This window comes from Serinus canaria, chromosome 7, assembly GCF_022539315.1.
Source record: "Serinus canaria isolate serCan28SL12 chromosome 7, serCan2020, whole genome shotgun sequence".
Lineage (NCBI taxonomy): Eukaryota > Metazoa > Chordata > Aves > Passeriformes > Fringillidae > Serinus > Serinus canaria.
Genome location: NC_066321.1, coordinates 6,883,925 through 6,902,459, shown reverse-complemented (window position 1 = coordinate 6,902,459; position 18,535 = coordinate 6,883,925). Strand labels below are relative to the sequence as shown.

Below are 18,535 nucleotides of genomic sequence, written 5' to 3'. Positions count from 1 at the left end.
GGACAGAAAGGCAGCTGCCTCCAGGATAAACAAGAAATCATCAGGTGGGTAATGAGAGGAACTTGCAGGACCCATTTGCTCTGTGGCTCTGGGAAGTGTTTGCTCCCTGTCTTCAAATAATGTTTTCACACAGGTTATTTACAGCTGATGCTGGGGCTGTCAGCAAAGAGAGGTCTCACTCCAGCCCCAGGAGCAAGGGAGTTTTTATTGAGGCTCTGAACTGAGGCAGTGTGGGGAATGTTCCTGCACATCACCTTTAATAACTCTGGTATTTAAGGTGTATTTATAACCTCAATTCTCCACTCATCTCTGATGAGTGAATTCAGGTTTTTGGGTGTGTCTCACCAGACAGCACACTTATAGGAGGCTGCTTTTGGTTCTGGACCATTTTTACCTGTGAAATGTTTTGCAAATTACACAGGGCTTTTTATTCATCTCTTGTACAGCAAACTCTGGTTTGAAAAAAAAATTAAAAAATTGAAGTGCTAAAGATTTACAGTAGCTAGAGTGCCAGAGCTGAGTGCAGAGGGAAACATGCTGTCTTGCAAGGAATTGGGCTTCATGATCTGACTCTGCAGAAATGACATTTAAAAGCCCCTGGTGATGTCTGTTTTAAGTTGCAATGCAACTGGCAGTGATGTTACCAGCTGACATCAATCCCAGACCTACTCTTTAACTAGGAGAGAACTCACAGATTCATGAATTTTCTAAAAGGCACAGAGAAACAATATTGGTTGCTGATCTTTTCTTCTCCTCAAGAGAAGATATATTCAGTTATATTTGAAATTCTTCCAGTCAAGAAGAATATTAGATCTCTTCCTTTTGCTGTGCAGCAAATGGTAATTATTTACCATGAGATATTTAAGAAAATATAAGACATGAAAAATTGCTGATGAGCATCTCTCCTATGGCAAAGCCTGTGAATTTAACACCTACATTTACATTTCCAGTGTCCAGCATTCCCAATTAGCCACATTTGTGGAGGTTTTCTGCCAGATGACAAGAGTTCATGTTGCACTCACAGCTCTATCATACTTCAGTCTGAGCATGGGTACATCCCTCTAGTATTGTTTCAAGTCTCTAAAATAACTACTCTGATTGTCTCTATTCAAACCCAGTTCCCTAAAAACTGAATATTCCTTTCCAAAGGGTCACAATGCTGTTTACCTTGTCCAGCTGCTAACCAGATATCAGAGCTCTACTTATCCTCTAAGTTATGAAATTTAATTCAAAAGGATTCAGACCCATCCCAGCTCTCCTCCTTCATTCCAGCAATATTCTCCTCACTCAGTTGCTTGCAAAAGCATAAGCTCATTATGTGCTGTCCAACACTCTTCAGAAGATTATTGTGTATTAATTTTCAAACTTAATATTGCATTCCTTACTTGTGATAAAGTTTCTCAGAACACAGAGACAGCAATTACTTTGGAGTGGCAATTTGTAAAGGAGATTAGTCTGGCAAAGTGGATCTGAAGAGTTTGTTTCTAATTATTTCCATAAATGAGCTTTACAGGAAACTCTAATAGGAAGTTCCAATAATCAAGCAATTTATGCCAAAATAAGCTGTAATATTCTCCACCTTCAGACACTGCATTTATTCCATTAAGATCTATAGACATGGTGAATAACAGAAGAGTTTGAAAGTAACAAAGGACAATAATTTAATATACAATTTATAAAGTACACACATCATGTGCTTGCCTTCAGATCCTGTTTCATTGTGCCTTATCCCTAAAGGAGTTTTATCACATTAGGTGGGCTGTGTTGTGGATCTGTGATCAATTCTAACCATTATTTCACAGCTCAGTGCTTTGAGCTCAATAAGGAGGAGCTAAAGGTTTTGGCTAACATATTGCACATGCTTAAAAGTCAACTTGGAAATGAGCACAGCTTTTAATAACATCTAGTAACTTTTAGTTTGTTCATGACAGAACAAACTGGGATACATGATCTTTCCTCAGTACCAGCTTTCCAACCTCAGAGTATCAAAGGGCCAGCAAAGAAAACTGCACATGTCACACAGGCTCAGCCAAGACCCTACACCACACATGCACCCTACTTTCAAAATATGCAGGCACCCACTCCCTCTATTTCCAAGTGAATTACGCAAAGCTCTAACACAGCAACCCAAAAATGGACATTAGAACCCCACTGAACTCATCACATGCCCACCACACGGGTTTTTGATCATCCTTTTGTAGTCCTACATCATACAGGTATATTTATACCAAACAGAACTATCTCTGGAGTGGCAACTCTGCCAAGACTGGCATTTGGAGTGAATTAACTGAGATAATTAGTGTAAAGGGGTACCAAGGAAATTTTGATAGGCTACACAAAAGTCTGGTGATATTGTTCTGATATTCCACACAAGTGGCTGTAACTGCATTGTCATTGCCAGGAGTGCTTTGGGAGATTTTAGGACAAAAAAAGCAAAGGAAAAAAGAAAAACAAACAAACAAAAAACTTACAGGAAAAGGAAAAAGAATTTCAGTAGGGCTTTTCACCTTCTGCTGTTTGCAGATTGACCCCTGATTTGTGAGGGGAAATGGCCCAGATTTGAGCTGCTGCTTTATTTTAATGCCATGTGGCCACCATCACCACAACTCTAGGTGCAATATGTAATCCAAGCATCTCTTAAAAATCTGAAAGGAGCTGAAACACAGAACCTTGCACAGTCCTTCCTCAAGGTGGGCAAGAACTTTACAAGAAATTAAGAAACTGAAAAATGTTGATTTTCTGTAGTTCAGAGAAAAGTTTGAGGATTTTTATCATGGAGTTCTTTTGACATAAATTCAACCTTACCCTGCTGAAAGGATGTTAAACCTTGGTTTTCAGCAGGAATTCAAGAACTACCTACTGACTGCTTGTTTTATTTATTTAACCTTCATAGGAAAACGTGCAGGGCTGAAGCTCTTGCAGCTGTGACTACAAAGGTGCATCATTCATGAGTTTTCTCTATCTGACACCAGTACAAAGGGCATGGAGCATCATAGATGTAAGGCAGTGAAAAAGAGACTGAGCTGATTTTAAAATTATTTCTCTCCATTTCATTGTGAAGACAGAGAAATAGTTTCCTTCCCCTTTCACATACTGAAAATATGTTTTCATAAGAGTTTTCAGCAGCTAATCCACATTTTATTACTCTTTTCACCAAATCTGAGGAAACATGTATCTTATTTTAGTGAAAATTCACTGTAGATTATGGTTGCTTGAAAGTTATGTGATGAAACCCACACCAGACACAGTGCTGGAGATTTTCCACTTCATTTCAAATGAAAGATGTGCCAAGCTCACAAATGTCCCTATAAAGACAGCCAAGCAATTGCAGGGCACTACAGCATCTGAGCTTTGTTTGTCACAAATAATGAAAACCCCAAGCCAATCAAACTTTTGTTCACATAAAAATCCAAACAGCATTTGGATAAAAGCTCTGTCACACTTCTGATTTGTCTACCTGCTTTCTCAGAGCATCTTTTCAGGGCACAAAGATCAGCCAGAGTAGTGTGCCTCCTCTATCCTACACCAAAATGAGTTGGACAAAATTATAGACTGCTTTTTGAGAGAGTGGTTATTCAGTGTACCTGCATACTTGGCCACATTAATTCAGATTAAATAAGCAATATGTAAATTCAGTGGAGCTGTTGTGCTCCTCTGGAGGTCACATCTTTTGTGCAGACAACAACACAACATTGAAGAGCTTGCTTAAGTCAGGCCCCACTATGACAATTCATCTGCAGATCAGGGCAGTCTAATTGATTTGCTCTAGAAAATAATCTACCAAGCCTGACTCAGTAACACAGAGTACTTGTGTGTGAAATACTGCTGGAAAAGGTGTGTGAAATACTGCTGGAAAAGGTGAAGAGATGGCTCAGTGAGTGCCTCCATAGGATGTCATCAGTAGAGTGTTTACTGACACAGATATGCTGCAGATACTCTGCTGACATTCATCTACATCAGGAGGGAGAATCCATTCATCAGGGAGTAGATTATTTTTATAAAACACAGCCTAATTCTGTACCCTCTCCTGTTCTAACAGTGGCCAGGACATCCAGATTTGCTTTTCTTTGCGAGAGCAAAACCTGCCTGCTCTGGAACCTTTCTTGAATGATGACAAGCTCAACACATGTCAGAAGTCACTGCCCATGAGTTGTAACTCTTGGTAGTATGTAAATGTGCCTAATTCAAAGCTGGATTGATATATCCCTTGCTATAAAAAAAAAAAAGGATTATAATGAATTAATATGGTTGTCATGTAAAAGCACATTTCAAAACACTCTGTGGTACAATTGAGTTCCTTTGTCCCTACCTAGATATTCCATAAAATCAAGCTTTGTGTATTTAATCTGAATTGGTACATGTCATTAATTACTACAGTCACATAACACCTGGTATTTCATTCCTTCACTGGCTGACTGAAGAGCTGCCACAGTCAGTGATGCACTAAGGGTCTATGGCCCCCCAGCCAAAGCAACACATTTTACTCATTTAAACACGTGGCCGTGGGCACCTGGGTATCCAAACCCTCTGGTCTAAGCACTCTGAAGCTGCAAGAGCTGAATCCCTGGATGCAGATAAGACAATTCCTCATTAGGTAGCTTCTAAGCTATCACTTGTCCTTTGTGTTAGAAAAACTGCAAATTATTGCAGGCCAAAAAAAATTAAGAACTGCAAAATGCTGAGAGTGTAGTACAAGCTGTGAGGAGAAATATGACAAGTAGTAATTGTTCTTCAGTCTGGAGTCTCTTATTTCTGAGAATATTCTCACAATTCTGTTAGCTCAGAATCTTGGATCTTATTTTGTGTTTGAAGTGACAGGACACACAGCACCTTACAGTGAGGCCCTTGGCTTCAGCCAAGGTAAAACCATTGCCAAAAGACTTCCAAACCAAGAACCAGACCACCAAAACCAGAAATTGTGGTTTTTTTCATTTTAGTCTGCTGTCCTTTGTGAGCTTGATACCACTTAGGGTTTCATTTCACATCCTTTTGAGGGTTCTCTTGGTAAAAACAAAGCCACACAAGTTTCTCTAAAGCATGGAAGGATGCAGGCTTCCAGGAGTGCTCCATGTGCAGAGCTTCTCACTGGGATGGGCAAGGCAGAAGGGTCAGAGTCAGTGCTCCCATCCCACCCTGTCCCTGCTTCCCAGAGGAACTCATGTCCACTGACACACTGCACTCATCTGTGCCCTCTCCATCTCTTTCCTTCCAGTTCTCTTCGGAAGTTTTGTCACTTCCTGGTAGCTCACTGTGTTATTTTTGCTGTTCTTACTATTTTGTTTATATTTAAACTTCCTCTTCTTTATAACTCCCTGGATATATTTACATTCACACCAAAGTGGAGTCCCTCCTTCCTCCCCTGGTGCAGAGCAGCACTCTGGGAAGATCTGGAGGGCTTCCTGACACAGGGGGAGCAGCTCATTGCCCTTCTATTTTAAACTCAAGGTTTGTTAGTTATCTCCAAGATAACATCAGATGCTGACTTACATGGATCAAGGAGCAAAATGCAATCCTCCTTCATTAAAAGGAGAACTATTCTGCCTGCAGACAATATACAGTAAATATAAATTTGAGAGCTAATGAATGATATCTCAAGGACTCGAGCTTTAGCAGAGAGCATTACTAGAGTTCTGTAATGAAAGTAATTTCTGTCGTTGCTGAATCCTGGATAAACAGAGGTTTTAAACCCTGGAACAGTGTCAAGAGTTTTATAAAGCAGCCACCATTTGTTTACTCCTGAAGCAGAGTTTGAAGGAGTCTAACAGAGTGTATGCCTGTAAGTTACTCTGCAGAGTGGGGGGCCAGAAAACGTGTGACTATTTTGTGGAATTAAGAGGGAACCAAGGAAACTATTAATAAAATGTGAAACAACGTCTTTGATATTCCACATCATTTTCTACTCCTAAACTAGCAGTATCTTCAACTTCACATCCTCCTCTGCACAGATCCACTTGTGGCCTTACTTCTGCTCACTGGAGATCCTGATCACAGCTTCATGCACAGCACAGAAAGAGTAACCAGTGCCAACAATCTGTCTGCCAGAATGCATTCTGATTTTTAAACATGGTTTGTCTCATTTAATTCCAAGCTGCGACCACAAAAAGTAACTGAAAACAGTTAATCAGAGTGTAAAGAAAGCAGAGATTAATGTCAGGCAAGAACAGAAAACTCTAGTGATGCCAGTGGGATTTTCTATCCCTGGTCTGTCTTTGCACAGTATATAACTGACTATGTAAGATGTCTTCAACACAGAGCTTTGGCAAATAAAAGACTTTCCACTTATAATTTTCCCACTTTCCCTTCTCCTTGTAGTTAATTATCCTATAAAAGGAAGATTTATTGAGGCATGTTCCAATAAATGCTGTGCATTAGCTATAGCTATATATATCTTTAACTTTCCAATTGAAGTTCTGTACTTCACACAAATCATTCTTGCAGGACCCCAACTCCACAGTTTTTACACCAGTTGTTCCCTCACTTCAATCCATGAGGCATTTGCCAAGGTTAAAACTTATAAGTGAACCCACAAACTACCAAACTCTCCAGTTTCTTCAGTCTGACAATAATTTGCTGTGCAAGACTGTTGTCTTGCCAGGACCTCAGCTGGAGGATGCTCTGCTGCACAAAGTGGACCATGGTCCTTGCTTTAGACAACAACTGAATTTTAAAAGTCCTCTAAAGCTGAGCTAGAATGTGCCTAGTACCCATTACATACTGGCAGAAATTAATACATATTTTGCCAAACAAGTTTGTTTGATTATTATTGCAGGGGCTGTCACTGTCCAGAGGCAGCTCTGGACTCTTGGTAAGTGTCTGGATGGTGCTTGCCTGCAGCCCTGACTTGGGCACCTGGCATTAGAGCAGGCACCTCTGCTCTCTGCTCCCTGCAGCCCCTGGGAGCCACCTCCCTCCTTATTCTGGAAGGCTCCAAATGCACCAGAAAGGCAGCACCCATCCCTGGGCTGCCAGGCTTTGGGCTCCATTGCCATGGAGACTTTCAAGGGCCCCAGCCTGAAATGCTGTCTTGGAGAATGGAGCAGAATTCACCTAACAGAGTTTTCCCTGCCCCCATGAATCCCTGTAGGATCTTGTGGCTGCAGTCTTGGTTCAGGGAGCAACAGGAGCTGAATAAGGCATTTCCTTACCTAAGACATGAAACCCTTTTCTTGAGGGTCAGGTTTTCAGCCCAGGAACCAGCAGAGCAAACATACATCATCCTGGGCTGGTGGCAGAAAGGTGACATTGAGTGCTGAGAGCCAGCTGAAAGGTACAGCTCCAGCTCAGCCTTTGATTTATCCTGGCCCAGCAGAAGCACTGGGGAGCACTGCACAGCACAGCAAACTGCTCTTTATCTTGACTTTTGTCCCAGGAGGGCAGGTTCAGAGAACTTAGGGTAAAAAATAAACCCAAACCAGCCACCAGAGAGATTTTCTACAGGAATATAAAATTCTATTTAAGATTTCCAACAAAGTCATCAAAAGTATGGGTTAAGATGAAGTCCTTGTCACCAAGCATGACAGACTATTAAAACATTACACAATGAAGCATAAACAACAATGTGCTTCATTTATCCATTTTCTTTACAGTCAGCTGAAAGAGTATTTAGGTCATTACATTCAAAATGTCATTGCATTAACTCATCTCTCAAACAGCACAATACCCAGACATTAGCAGATCTGCTGGCTTTCCTAATATCTCCTTGGAAAGGTGTGGAAGTTCTGATTAGGATGACAAAATATTTCACAGAAATACACACAGCTCCCTGTGTTGGTGACTGATGGAGGGGACAGTGATATTGGGCAAAGAGTTTTTGTTGATGTCAGAAATGTAACTTCAGGATGTCAAATTTTAAAAACAATCCCACAGAACTGCAGCCAAATCCTTGAAAAAAAGAGCATTAAGTATTGAACAGCATGAGAGATAAAAGATATCACGTGCCAAGTGTGAAAGGGAGGTGTCTGAAGCAGGAGCTGGAAGTGCAGTGCAGTCCCTGCTGTTACACCCAGAAACCCAGCAGGGTCTGGGTACAACTGCTGGCATTGGGAACACTGGGGAAGTTACACTGCAAAGGTGGAAAAGTAAAAAACCCAAAGTTCTTGAGAACACTTTATAAAACAGCAACAAATCCAGGATTTAGATGCGTGTCAGGGCTGGAGCGGAAAATAATTCAGAGGAGATTTCCCTGCCTGCATTACACTTGCCAGCTTTTGAGCATTGTTCCAGCAAACATGCCAGCAAAGGGCTTCTTCTCCTAGTTAAAAATGTTTTAAATTAGGGGGTTCTTTTGCCCTGGTCATGTCTCTTTACCTGACCTATTTCCTCTAGACTTCCAAGCTTCTGTAGAACAGACTTATACCTCACACTACTTCAGTTTACTGCATAGAAAATTAAAAACCACTGTTACTGGTAGAAAGAACTAGAAAATTAATAATATTGGTACCAAATTCCATGAATACATGTACATATATTATGTGCAGCAAAATTTCAGTTTTGAGAAAAAAAAAGGTAACCTACTTAAGTGCAGGTAAAGCTGAGCACACACAGGACACGGAGCACCACTGTTCCTGAAGGCACCAGCTGTGTCAGAGCCCCATCCAGCAGCAATGCAGCAAATCCTTAAGACAGTTTGCCAGCTACCAAAACACATTTAAAATCCTGTCTCCAGCCTCCAGTAGCAGTTACAGGGAGTATCCACCTTTCAGCAGATGCATTCACTGAGTGTCTTCTTTCCTCCTGTTTTTCCTTTACTTCCTTCTATCAGTGTTTTCTGTATGTGCTTTATTAAATTCTGGCATTGACTAGTAAATATTTTGCCAAACAGATGTTTGTTTGTTTAAAATTATTGGGGAACTAGATTGATTTCTGTGCCTGTGGCTGTATGCTATAAATAACTCTGCTTTTTGAATAGCTAGGAATTAAAAAGAGAAGTTCAGTAAGGAGTGGATGGGGCTGGAAATGCCTGCAGTGCTCACCTGACTATCAGCACGTTCAAATGCCACAGGGAGAAAAACAAACCCTTTGAGCCAACTGGACCTTAGTGCAGAACATCTGAAGGCTTTAGCTGGCCTGTCATCCTGTGTGCAATCCAGGCTTTTCTTTTCCCACATGTCTGGCAGTGTGCAGAGGAGCCATATGGAATCCCAGCAAACTGCACATGGGAAGGACATGAGTACCCAGGGTGAGCACAGGGAAGGGTCAGCCAGGCCTGCCTGTTGCTTGTTACAGTTGTACCTGTAAGGTGCTTCCTGATTGTCTCCCATGAACTAGACCATAATTCACAAAGTCATTCTTTGCTTTCATACAGAACATTAAGAGTCCGTAGTACAAGCTAAGAATTATATACAAATAATAAATAAGTAAATAAAATCTTCCATAACTTTTATTTTTAGAAATAATTTTTTTACTATACACTGCTGAAACACTGCATTTCTGTCATTGACTCTAAAAACACATAGCTAATTCCAGAGCTTATTCTCCTATTAATATCCTTTGAAGACATTCAACATATTCCACATAATATGTCTTTAAAAATATCATTTCATATCACATCTTGGAGCCTGAGGAGTGGATTACACAGAGAAATGAACACAGTAGATAAAGAAGGTTGAGAAGGATTCAAGTCACATTTCAAATCTAAAATCTCTAAATTGGATTTTAAAGCCCCAGTCTCAGGGAGGAGCTGCCAAGCAATTTCAATTCTGTCCTAGGCAGGGCCAAGGATCAGAACACAATCCAAAGAAAATATAAGTTGCAAGATTCTTTCTTCAAAATTCAGCCTGAATTGAAAGTATATCCTACACAGAGATATTATTATTAGGGACAACTGCACAGTGCTGGAATATCAAGTGCAGCAATGGGATCACTGTTGTATTACTGCCAAAGAACCAGGGACATCCCTGTTTAGTGATGGGAAGGTGCCTGGTTCTGAACAAGGATCACACACTTCCTTAATGGATAATTCTGGGTTTCTTTCCATGGCAAAATTCCTTTCCTGCTAAGGGGAACTTCACCAGAAACACAAAATGTAACTAAACAACTGTTTTCTGAAGCATTTGCAGAGAGAGCCTGATGAACCTCCTCATTCTTTCCCAACTGTGATTACATTATACTGCCTGATTATGTTGAGTGGTTATTAATCACTTTTAAAGCCAATTTGTGAACTTGGCTTAGAAGTCTGTTCTTACATCTTTGCTGTTCTCTTTGCTTTTTATTTAAATTGATAAAAAAAATACCACAAAAACCATTACCAAAACAGATGTTGTATTCTTTTCCAAACTAGCATGAAAACTCAGCTACCTTGCTTCATAGAGGAGACTTTACATGCCACTTTTTTTCCAGCCATTTAATCACATGGCAAAATTTCTTCCCCGCAAGCTTCTGTTTCCACAGTTAAACAAAACCAGACACCAAAAGAAGAAACTTCTAATTTTGAAAATCCCCATTCTCCTGCCAAACATTTGGTTTAGCTCAATCACACAGGGTAGCTCCAGGGTTTTCACTGCATAAATAGGAGTATGACATTAAGTGACAATGCACTGAAAAACAATGTAAGTCTAATCACTCAAAGTTAAGCTTCCTCCACAATACAACACTTTCTTACAAGTTTCTGAGATGGAAAATAAAGTATTTCTGAATTTGTTCAAACTGTTCCCCTCCACAGGCAAACATTTCCTCCAACTACAGTGAAACAAACAGGAGAATTCAATCAACTTCATTATATTTATTTTATTCTGTAACCTCTGGGCCAGATTCAATAAAAGCTCTATCTGATTTTAGTCTGTGTGACACAACATTAAAAAGACATGCTATTTATTTAATTTAGCACTCACTACTTTTTTGAGCAACGAAAGATAACTTCCTGCTGACTCTTGTTTACTATGACTTATGCATGGGAATTGTGCTTTAAATAGCTGAAGTCCCCAAGATGTCAAAATCTGGAACTTGGGTTGGAATGCACACAGATCTTATTAATTAACAAGGCCTGGGAAAACAAATGGGAGAGAGAAAATATATTTGGGCTCTGGATTCAGCATGAGAACGAGGTCTGCATTCAGATTCAAAGCCAAATCAGAGCTAACGTTCAAGTATGTCTGGAATGAGGTTCCTAGCAGTGCTTATTGTGAGATTCTTGCTCTAACTCTGACACAAATCTCCTGATATTTCCTTCATTTCTAGCAAACTCCGAGAAAACTCTTGATTCCTTTGTTTTTTTAATCACCTCTCTTTAGAAACAGGGATTTGGACCTCACTCCTGCAAATTTAAACTATTTACCTAAAATGATCAGGCTCTATTTGGGAGGAATGTTCTTTCACAGAATTGTTTGTAGACCAGATACCGTTCCACTGTGTGCTACATGTAATAATCTCAGTTCCTTATATTGGATTGGATTCCTAGCTCCATTTTTCCTTTCTGAAAAACTGTATTCAGTTTGGATCCCTCTCCATGTGCAGAATTCCCTCCTGGATTAACGAGGCTGATGTCACCACTGTGCAATTCCGGGTTAAGCCGCAGTAACTCCCCTGATCTCAATAAAGCTGCAGCAGCAGAAAACCCCAGTAATGCAAACGTGAGTCACACCCAGGCAGCTCTGCATGTGGAAGGGCTCTGGATGTGACCAAAGAGTAATCAATGAAAGTTTTTTATTTCTTACCCAATGTTGGCTGCACTACTCTGCAGAACAGGAGTTCAGCATGCCAAGGTACACTTAGAAAACTCATTCAAAGCAAAAATCAGAGAACTGATTTCAATGTTAGTGATCCATACACATCAGGACACAAAGATATTTGAGATACCAAAGGTTATCATGTTTTAAGGAGGCAAAATTGATTAAATATTCCTGATTAGATGAAACCACAGCATATTAATCCTTAATCAAATAGTGTCACATATGGCTTTCTTCTCTGTTTGGTACCTTGGCTATAGCACCATGGGCCAGGATCCAAGTTCCTTTTTTATCAAGAACGTGCTTGTGATTTCTGTATAAGAACACAGCCAGGGTTCACCATGGCTCCCAGAGTTTGCAGAGCCAGGCAATGTCCATTGCACATCAGCTTGCATATAAATGTTAGGCTTTTCTCTTTCCACAACTCCCTTTCCCTGCAACACTTCATGCAGAGGGACTGCTAACAAGAAAGAGTGCAGGGACTTTCCCAGCTTTAGAAGCAAAGCCATAAAATTTAATGTGCCCAGCATAGTTCTATTTAAAGCACTGGTAAATGAGCCAACAAACTACTGTCCATGAGCATTACATCACGTGTTGCCACATTTCTCTGAGGCTATATAAAGCTGTAATATGTTCACTAATGAATTGAATGGTATGTTCAGGCCATATGGCTCCCCAGAACTGTACAGAACAATGCTGCAGTTATGGGGGTACAGAACAATCACTTTCTGACATGTACATCATCATGTGTTTATGAAATGTCTCCCAGGGAGACCACATGCTAAAATAAACAGTCAATATTTCATTGTACACTCTCTCCTGTGCTTGTTACAATTTGGTTTATGTTTTATTTGTGCCAATAACCCAACCATGTTTTTTTATTTTCCTCCGTGCCCTAATTTCACTGCTGCAAGGGCAATACAGAGGAGATGGCTCCAGTATTTTTGTTTCAGAAGTTCCAGCTGCTGACTAATTTACCTTGCTGGAAAAGCAAACATGGCTGTTTCTCATATCTACACTACATTTTCATATTTCCAAATATGAAGTTACAGGAATCTAAGGCAGTTAATATGTCAGGTTTTATTTACATAGCTCCTCAATTATCATGTGGAGCAGCATCTCTGCTCAACCTTTTGGATTATAGGAGGATTTTTTGAGAGACAAAATGCTATGGAATGAGTTAAAGTATGTATATAAATTTAAACAAATACAAATAAAAAGCAGAACACTGGCTATCTCTGTGCTTTATGGTAAATGAAGCCATAATCTCCTAATACCCCAGGGAATGAGGTCTCTCCATTAGCTAATAGCTGGTTTAAAACAGTCTTATAATAATTCTACCAACTAAATAAACACTTTAAAATAAAAAAATCATACACATGTGCATAACCATTCTGATTTACAAAGCAGAAAATGTGCAGCATTATGTTCCACTGTCTATTTTTCAGTCATTAAATTTTCAATAGTGTAAGCCTGCATGCAACTGTGTGACCCATAATAAAAATACCCCCTTGAAGGTAAAGCAGCTTTGAGGTCCCCACCCTGCTCCCATACAAGGTGGGAGCTTCCTGGGAAAGCAAACCTACCTTTAACAACTGAAGGAATGATGAACCATGCAGGGCACTGGACTGGGCTGGATCTTTTGGGCTCCTGCAGCCATCCATTGTGGGTATGAAAATCCTGACTGTGCTCAGCCAGAAAAGCAGAAGCGTGTCCTTCTCTTCAGCACAAGCACTGCTGCCTTTCTGCTTCTTGTCAATATTTAACTAGTTTGTCAAGTTGGATTATATCTCCTGTCCTAAATCCTACTCCTTTAATTCAAACTAAGTGGGTGTGCTTCCAAGGCAGCTTCTTAGTCATGTATTGATATCTTATCAAAGCCATTTGTTTGGCCTGGAAGGTTTCTTCCTGGATGCATTTTCATACATAGGTGATACAGTTGCCAAACCAATGCACCAGAGAAACCAGAGGAACCACCATGGTGAACAAACAGCCATGATCTCTGTGTTCCACAGCAACACCCACAGAAAACAAGGGTTTGTTGGATTTTCAGCATTTCTTGATCACTCTTGGCTGCAGAATGAGAACATCACTCCCAATAATCAGAGGAATTCCAATACATACACACTTTTCAACAAGCTAGTATAAAATAATGTGTTTTTTCAGACATTTTTTAAGCAGAGGCTGAAGGAAGTGCTTCCTTAGGGCTGATCTCATCCTCAGATGTGGCTGCAGCTGCCTTTTCCCTGCAGCTACTCCAGCATGGCCAGAGCTGTTTTTGCTGTCTGCAAACAAACCAGTTCAGTTGGACTTGCTGGAGCTGCAGCCACCCACCACTGTCAACAGGCTGGTATGAATTCATGGTTTGCACCACTTATGTGCATTTATTTGCACGTTAAGAGTGTCTCTTAGGCACAGGCAATCTGCCAACACTGTTCTCAATGGAACACAATTTTGCTTTCCAAATTAAGAGGTACTAATAATACCAAGCAGCAAAAACAATGATGCAAAACCTGTGTAGTACTTCAAGCTACAGTAGTTAACATTAAAAAGTCAATTATCACCAGTTCACTGCAACATTTTGTCTCAGAAGGTAGATTTTTTTAAAAGAATGTTCCAATGTCTTAGTTTGCTGTTTTCTTGTTTGGGAAGTTTTTGGGGAATGGGTTGGGGCAGGAACTGCTATCTTTTAAAAATAAACTTTGCTCTTTCCAAAAAGAGACAGGATGGAAAAAGGCTGCAGGTTTCAAAAGAATAGATACAAATATTCCTCACAGATCTCTTTTTCCCTGTCCTCTCTCTAAGCTTTTCCACACACACACACACACACACACACACAAAAAAAAAAAAAAAAAAAAAAAAAAAAAAAAAAAAAAAAAAAAGAGAAAAAAGAAAAAAGAAATAAAATGAAAAGTATATTTGGAGCCAAAGAAACCAATTCAACCAAATGATGGAGATTCACACCACTCTACTGCAAGGAGTAGTAGAGGTATAAGAGGTGGAATCTACCTAGTTGTATTCCCCAGCTGAACTTCTGGAATTTTGTGGCTGCTGGGCAACTTTTCCCATGTCTTTGATAATACAGATTGTTTACATCCCTATAATGTTCTTTAAAGTAACCTACTCATTATTAATGACTAATTCAGATCTGAAAATATCTCTGTACACATGGATGTACAGAGTGAGTTCCCATAATAACTTATCAGATCAAGATCATTGTGTCACTCTGCCTGACACAGAGGCTGATGAAGATTTGGGAAGATTTCCTGCCATTCTCTGACCTGGGGGTTGGGCCAGGCTTCACCAGCACACAAGCACAGGACTCAGTGTTGCTTAGTTCCATTCCTAACCTCTGTCTCTAAGAGAACAAGCTCTCTGTTTCAGGTCAGTGTACAGGGGCTTGTCCAGCATGACATGATTTCAGATCACCAAAAGAAGCAGAAGCTTCCATCTGCCTCTCAGCCTGATGGGCACAAACCCTCGGGGGACAGTTATCAACCAGGGAAATCGTATGTGTGATGGTTATTGCAGATAGAAAAGGATTCTTAACCTATATATACAATCTCTTGAGCAACTTAACTCCCCACCCCCTTCCCCAGTGCTCTCTGAAACCCTCAGCCTGCCCTGGAATAGATGCTGAGCCTCAAACAGTCAGAAGCGATTTTGTGCTCTGAAATCCAAACCACGCACAATTGGCCTCTGAAACGAGTGGAACAAATGCTACTCTCTTGCAGCAAGATATTTTGGTCTTTGATAAATATTAACTGACATGCAATAGTCATAGCCAAAGCAGCTGACCCATATTTCATAACTAGTGGAAGTTTTCCCTGACACCATCATTAGAAGCACTCAGCTGCTGGGGGCTGTGAATCAGATCCTGCTGCACAACTCCTGCTCAGACCCTGTGCAAGATCACCAAGCACAAGATTTCTGCCTGTGGCCTGGAGAGGAGGAAATGCACTGGAGATCCCTTGACAGAAGCTTTTAATGTGGCTTTTAACGTCCTTTTAATTGGTTAAAATGGGAAAAAGTGGAAGCATTCAATTTATGCTTTATTAACTGTTATTCTTCACTGGGGAAACTCAGTGGTCTCACCTCTGTCAGCACTATCAGGGGGAGGGAGCAGATACTGGGTAAGGGGAGTTTTGTCACAGGGATATTGTGTGACAGAGCTCATCTGGCTGCAGGGATCACAAGATAACACACAGAGATTGGTCATGAGGTCACCTTCAGTGTGACTGAGCTGCTGCTTTCAAAAAACTATCATTGGATGTAACTTCAGTGAAAATTATTTAATAACTGAAATCTGCAGGTCTCAACAAGATTGCTAGACATCAGAAAGTCTTTAGAAAAGACTACATTTTTGAGCTTAGAATGTGGGGGGTTTTTACTATGAAGCTGAAATCCTTAATGTTTTCAGGGTTGTGTTCAAGTTTGGGCGTTTTCTGCTTTTTTAAAAACAGATTCAAAGTTTGCAAACATAAAGAGGAGTGCAGAAAACCTGAGAATAATCACAGTCTGCCTAATATTTTAAGTAATATAAATACCATGGCATAAATACCATGAGCCTTGGATGAAAATGCTACAAACCTGGTACAGGAAAACCTTTGTTTACTTAATGCAATTCTGACTCCTAATCCATTATTTATTTATTTAAGTATTGCACGAATTTCCCCAGCCAAGCTGTTCAGGTTGCCAACATGAATAGCTTTCCACATCTGCTGCCAACTGATGTCTCCCCTGATGGTATTCAGAGCTGAAGAGCAAAAATTTCACATAGAGCAGAATTAGCTCTTTAATAAATGGGTCTGTGGAGCACTTCAATACAGAATAAAGCAGCTGTGTCAGTGGTCATGTGGCTTCTGGCAATTGCCTCCAAAACTTGCCTGTGCCACAGGCACACCAAGGAGTTACCTGCTGCTTCCATCTCAAGCTTCCATTTTTGCATTTTTAAATTATATTTTAAGTGAAATGGGAACCTTAAAGGGTATATTTATGTTGCTCAAGTTCTGCACTGTTTGGGGAATGAGACTAAATTCTAACCTTTAGATCTCAGTGAAAATTTGTCATGCTTTTCTTGAAACCCACTTAAGCACATTTAGGACTTTGCATGTGCAAAGGGGAACATTTCCTGGTACACACTGCAACAATGGAACTCACAGATTCATCCTGAATCTTAGACATGTCAGCTGAGGTCTCACTGTCTCACAGGAACCACTGAGCTAATTCTGTCAAACTCCCATTGCCCCCAGTGGAAATTTGTCCAAAATTAAATTTAAAACCCCAGAAAACTGTGGGCCATGCTCTATGTTTGGGTGAAAAATGACCTGTCTTGGTAGCTGCCACATTTGTGTGCCAGGAATTGTTGTGTGGGATTGTAAAAGGTGCTTACTTTTGGCCTCTGTTCCCAATGAAATCAGTCAGTGATTAAACTTCCATTGACCTCAGTGGGAACAGATTTAAACTCATATTAAGCATTTCAAGATCCAAGTATGCAGGTTTTACATATCAGACAACATATTTTCCAAGCTCTGTTACAAACCTTTTTCTCCCACTGCGTGTATTGGCAATGCATTTTTTGCAGCAGATGTTGGAAGAGACTGAAGGAATGCAATTGTTTTTCAGTGTCACTTATATAAATTGAGTATAGTGCCACAGGCTGAATGAGAAGATACAATTTTTTATAAGCTCATAATGTTTTCCTTTGCCTTAGAATGTCTTAGAATTGTTCATTGAAATTTGAACAGTGTACAGCACACAACATCTGACATAACTGCCATGCCACCACTGCCATGTCTGCCCCATCAGACAACAAACCAGACATGACTTTTTAATGAGAAACAATAAAAAATGTTCATCTATTATTAAAGTTTTCTTTTCAGTATGTATGGCTGAAAAAACCACATAAATGAAAAGATCACTTACACTGACTACATGTCACTTACACTAAATATTTTGGTTTTCTTATAGTAGGACCAGCCACCCCAATATCTTGTTTAGAGCATTGTCTGACAACAATACACTTTTTTAGGCATGAAAGAATTCAAAACCCTCACTACTGTGCAACACACAGCTACGGCCTTGGGGTAAAAAATAAATACCTAATAAATGCTTTTCAAAGAATGCATTAAGCCGTTCAGCCTTTCCAGAAATAAATTTTCTCTGTGTCCTCTATTTGGATCTTTTCAGAAAGAAACAAAAGGTCTCTGAACCATCAAATATTTTTGAATGTGGCACTGTTAATAAAACTGATAGCACACAATGTGGAGAGGGTAATTAGTCCTGCAGCCCAGCATTCCCTCCCATGAGTGGGAACACTCTCCCTGTGCAGCTCCCAGTGACCTGAAGGTCATCCCTCTGTACAAGGACATTTGCTGCAAGGTCACTAAGCTTTTTTTAAACTAAACAGAAAACAAGGAAACTGCTTTCCTCTTCTGCCAACTTTTCTTCAGAGCATCACCATGTCCATTCCAAACTTTTGCTGCCTCCTGCCCCAAACTATAACCTGAGGAGTGGAAACTTCTTTTAATCTTTGACCTTCATTGCCTTCCATAAGAAGGCAACTTAACTTTCTCGAGGCAGAAAAGACCCTCCTTTGACCTTACCTTCAGTTTTTCTTCATTCATGGATGCCAAGGGAGAATGAAGAGGAAATGTGTTGTTCCCTTCTCCCCCGCCTCTCTCCCTCTTTCCCAGGAGCAGTCACAGCAGCTCTTGCAAAATCTTATCTCCTCAGTGCCTCACCCTATACATCCTATAGTCCCCTTATCTTGCCTGAGATAAGCCCAGCTAGTGCAGTGAGTATTGGCTCATTGTGGGGTTCTCTAGTGGGTCTGAGGTGAGTGTGTCACCCAAGAGCTACAAACACCATTT

At 40.3% G+C, this 18,535-nt stretch overlaps 1 protein-coding gene across 6 annotated transcripts in view; it reads right to left on the bottom strand.

The window, feature by feature from the left end:
- The window catches only part of NCKAP5 (NCK associated protein 5), a 276,475-nt gene extending 263,063 nt beyond the window's left edge, over positions 1–13,412 (bottom strand). For all 6 annotated transcript variants that reach the window (XM_018911273.3, XM_018911275.3, XM_050977035.1 and 3 more), the window contains exon 1: positions 13,250–13,412. In XM_018911273.3, coding sequence (XP_018766818.3) covers positions 13,250–13,327 — 78 coding nt within the window. In that variant the 5' untranslated portion in view covers positions 13,328–13,412. The remainder of the gene's footprint in view (positions 1–13,249) is intronic.
- Positions 13,413–18,535: the final 5,123 nt, after the last annotated feature.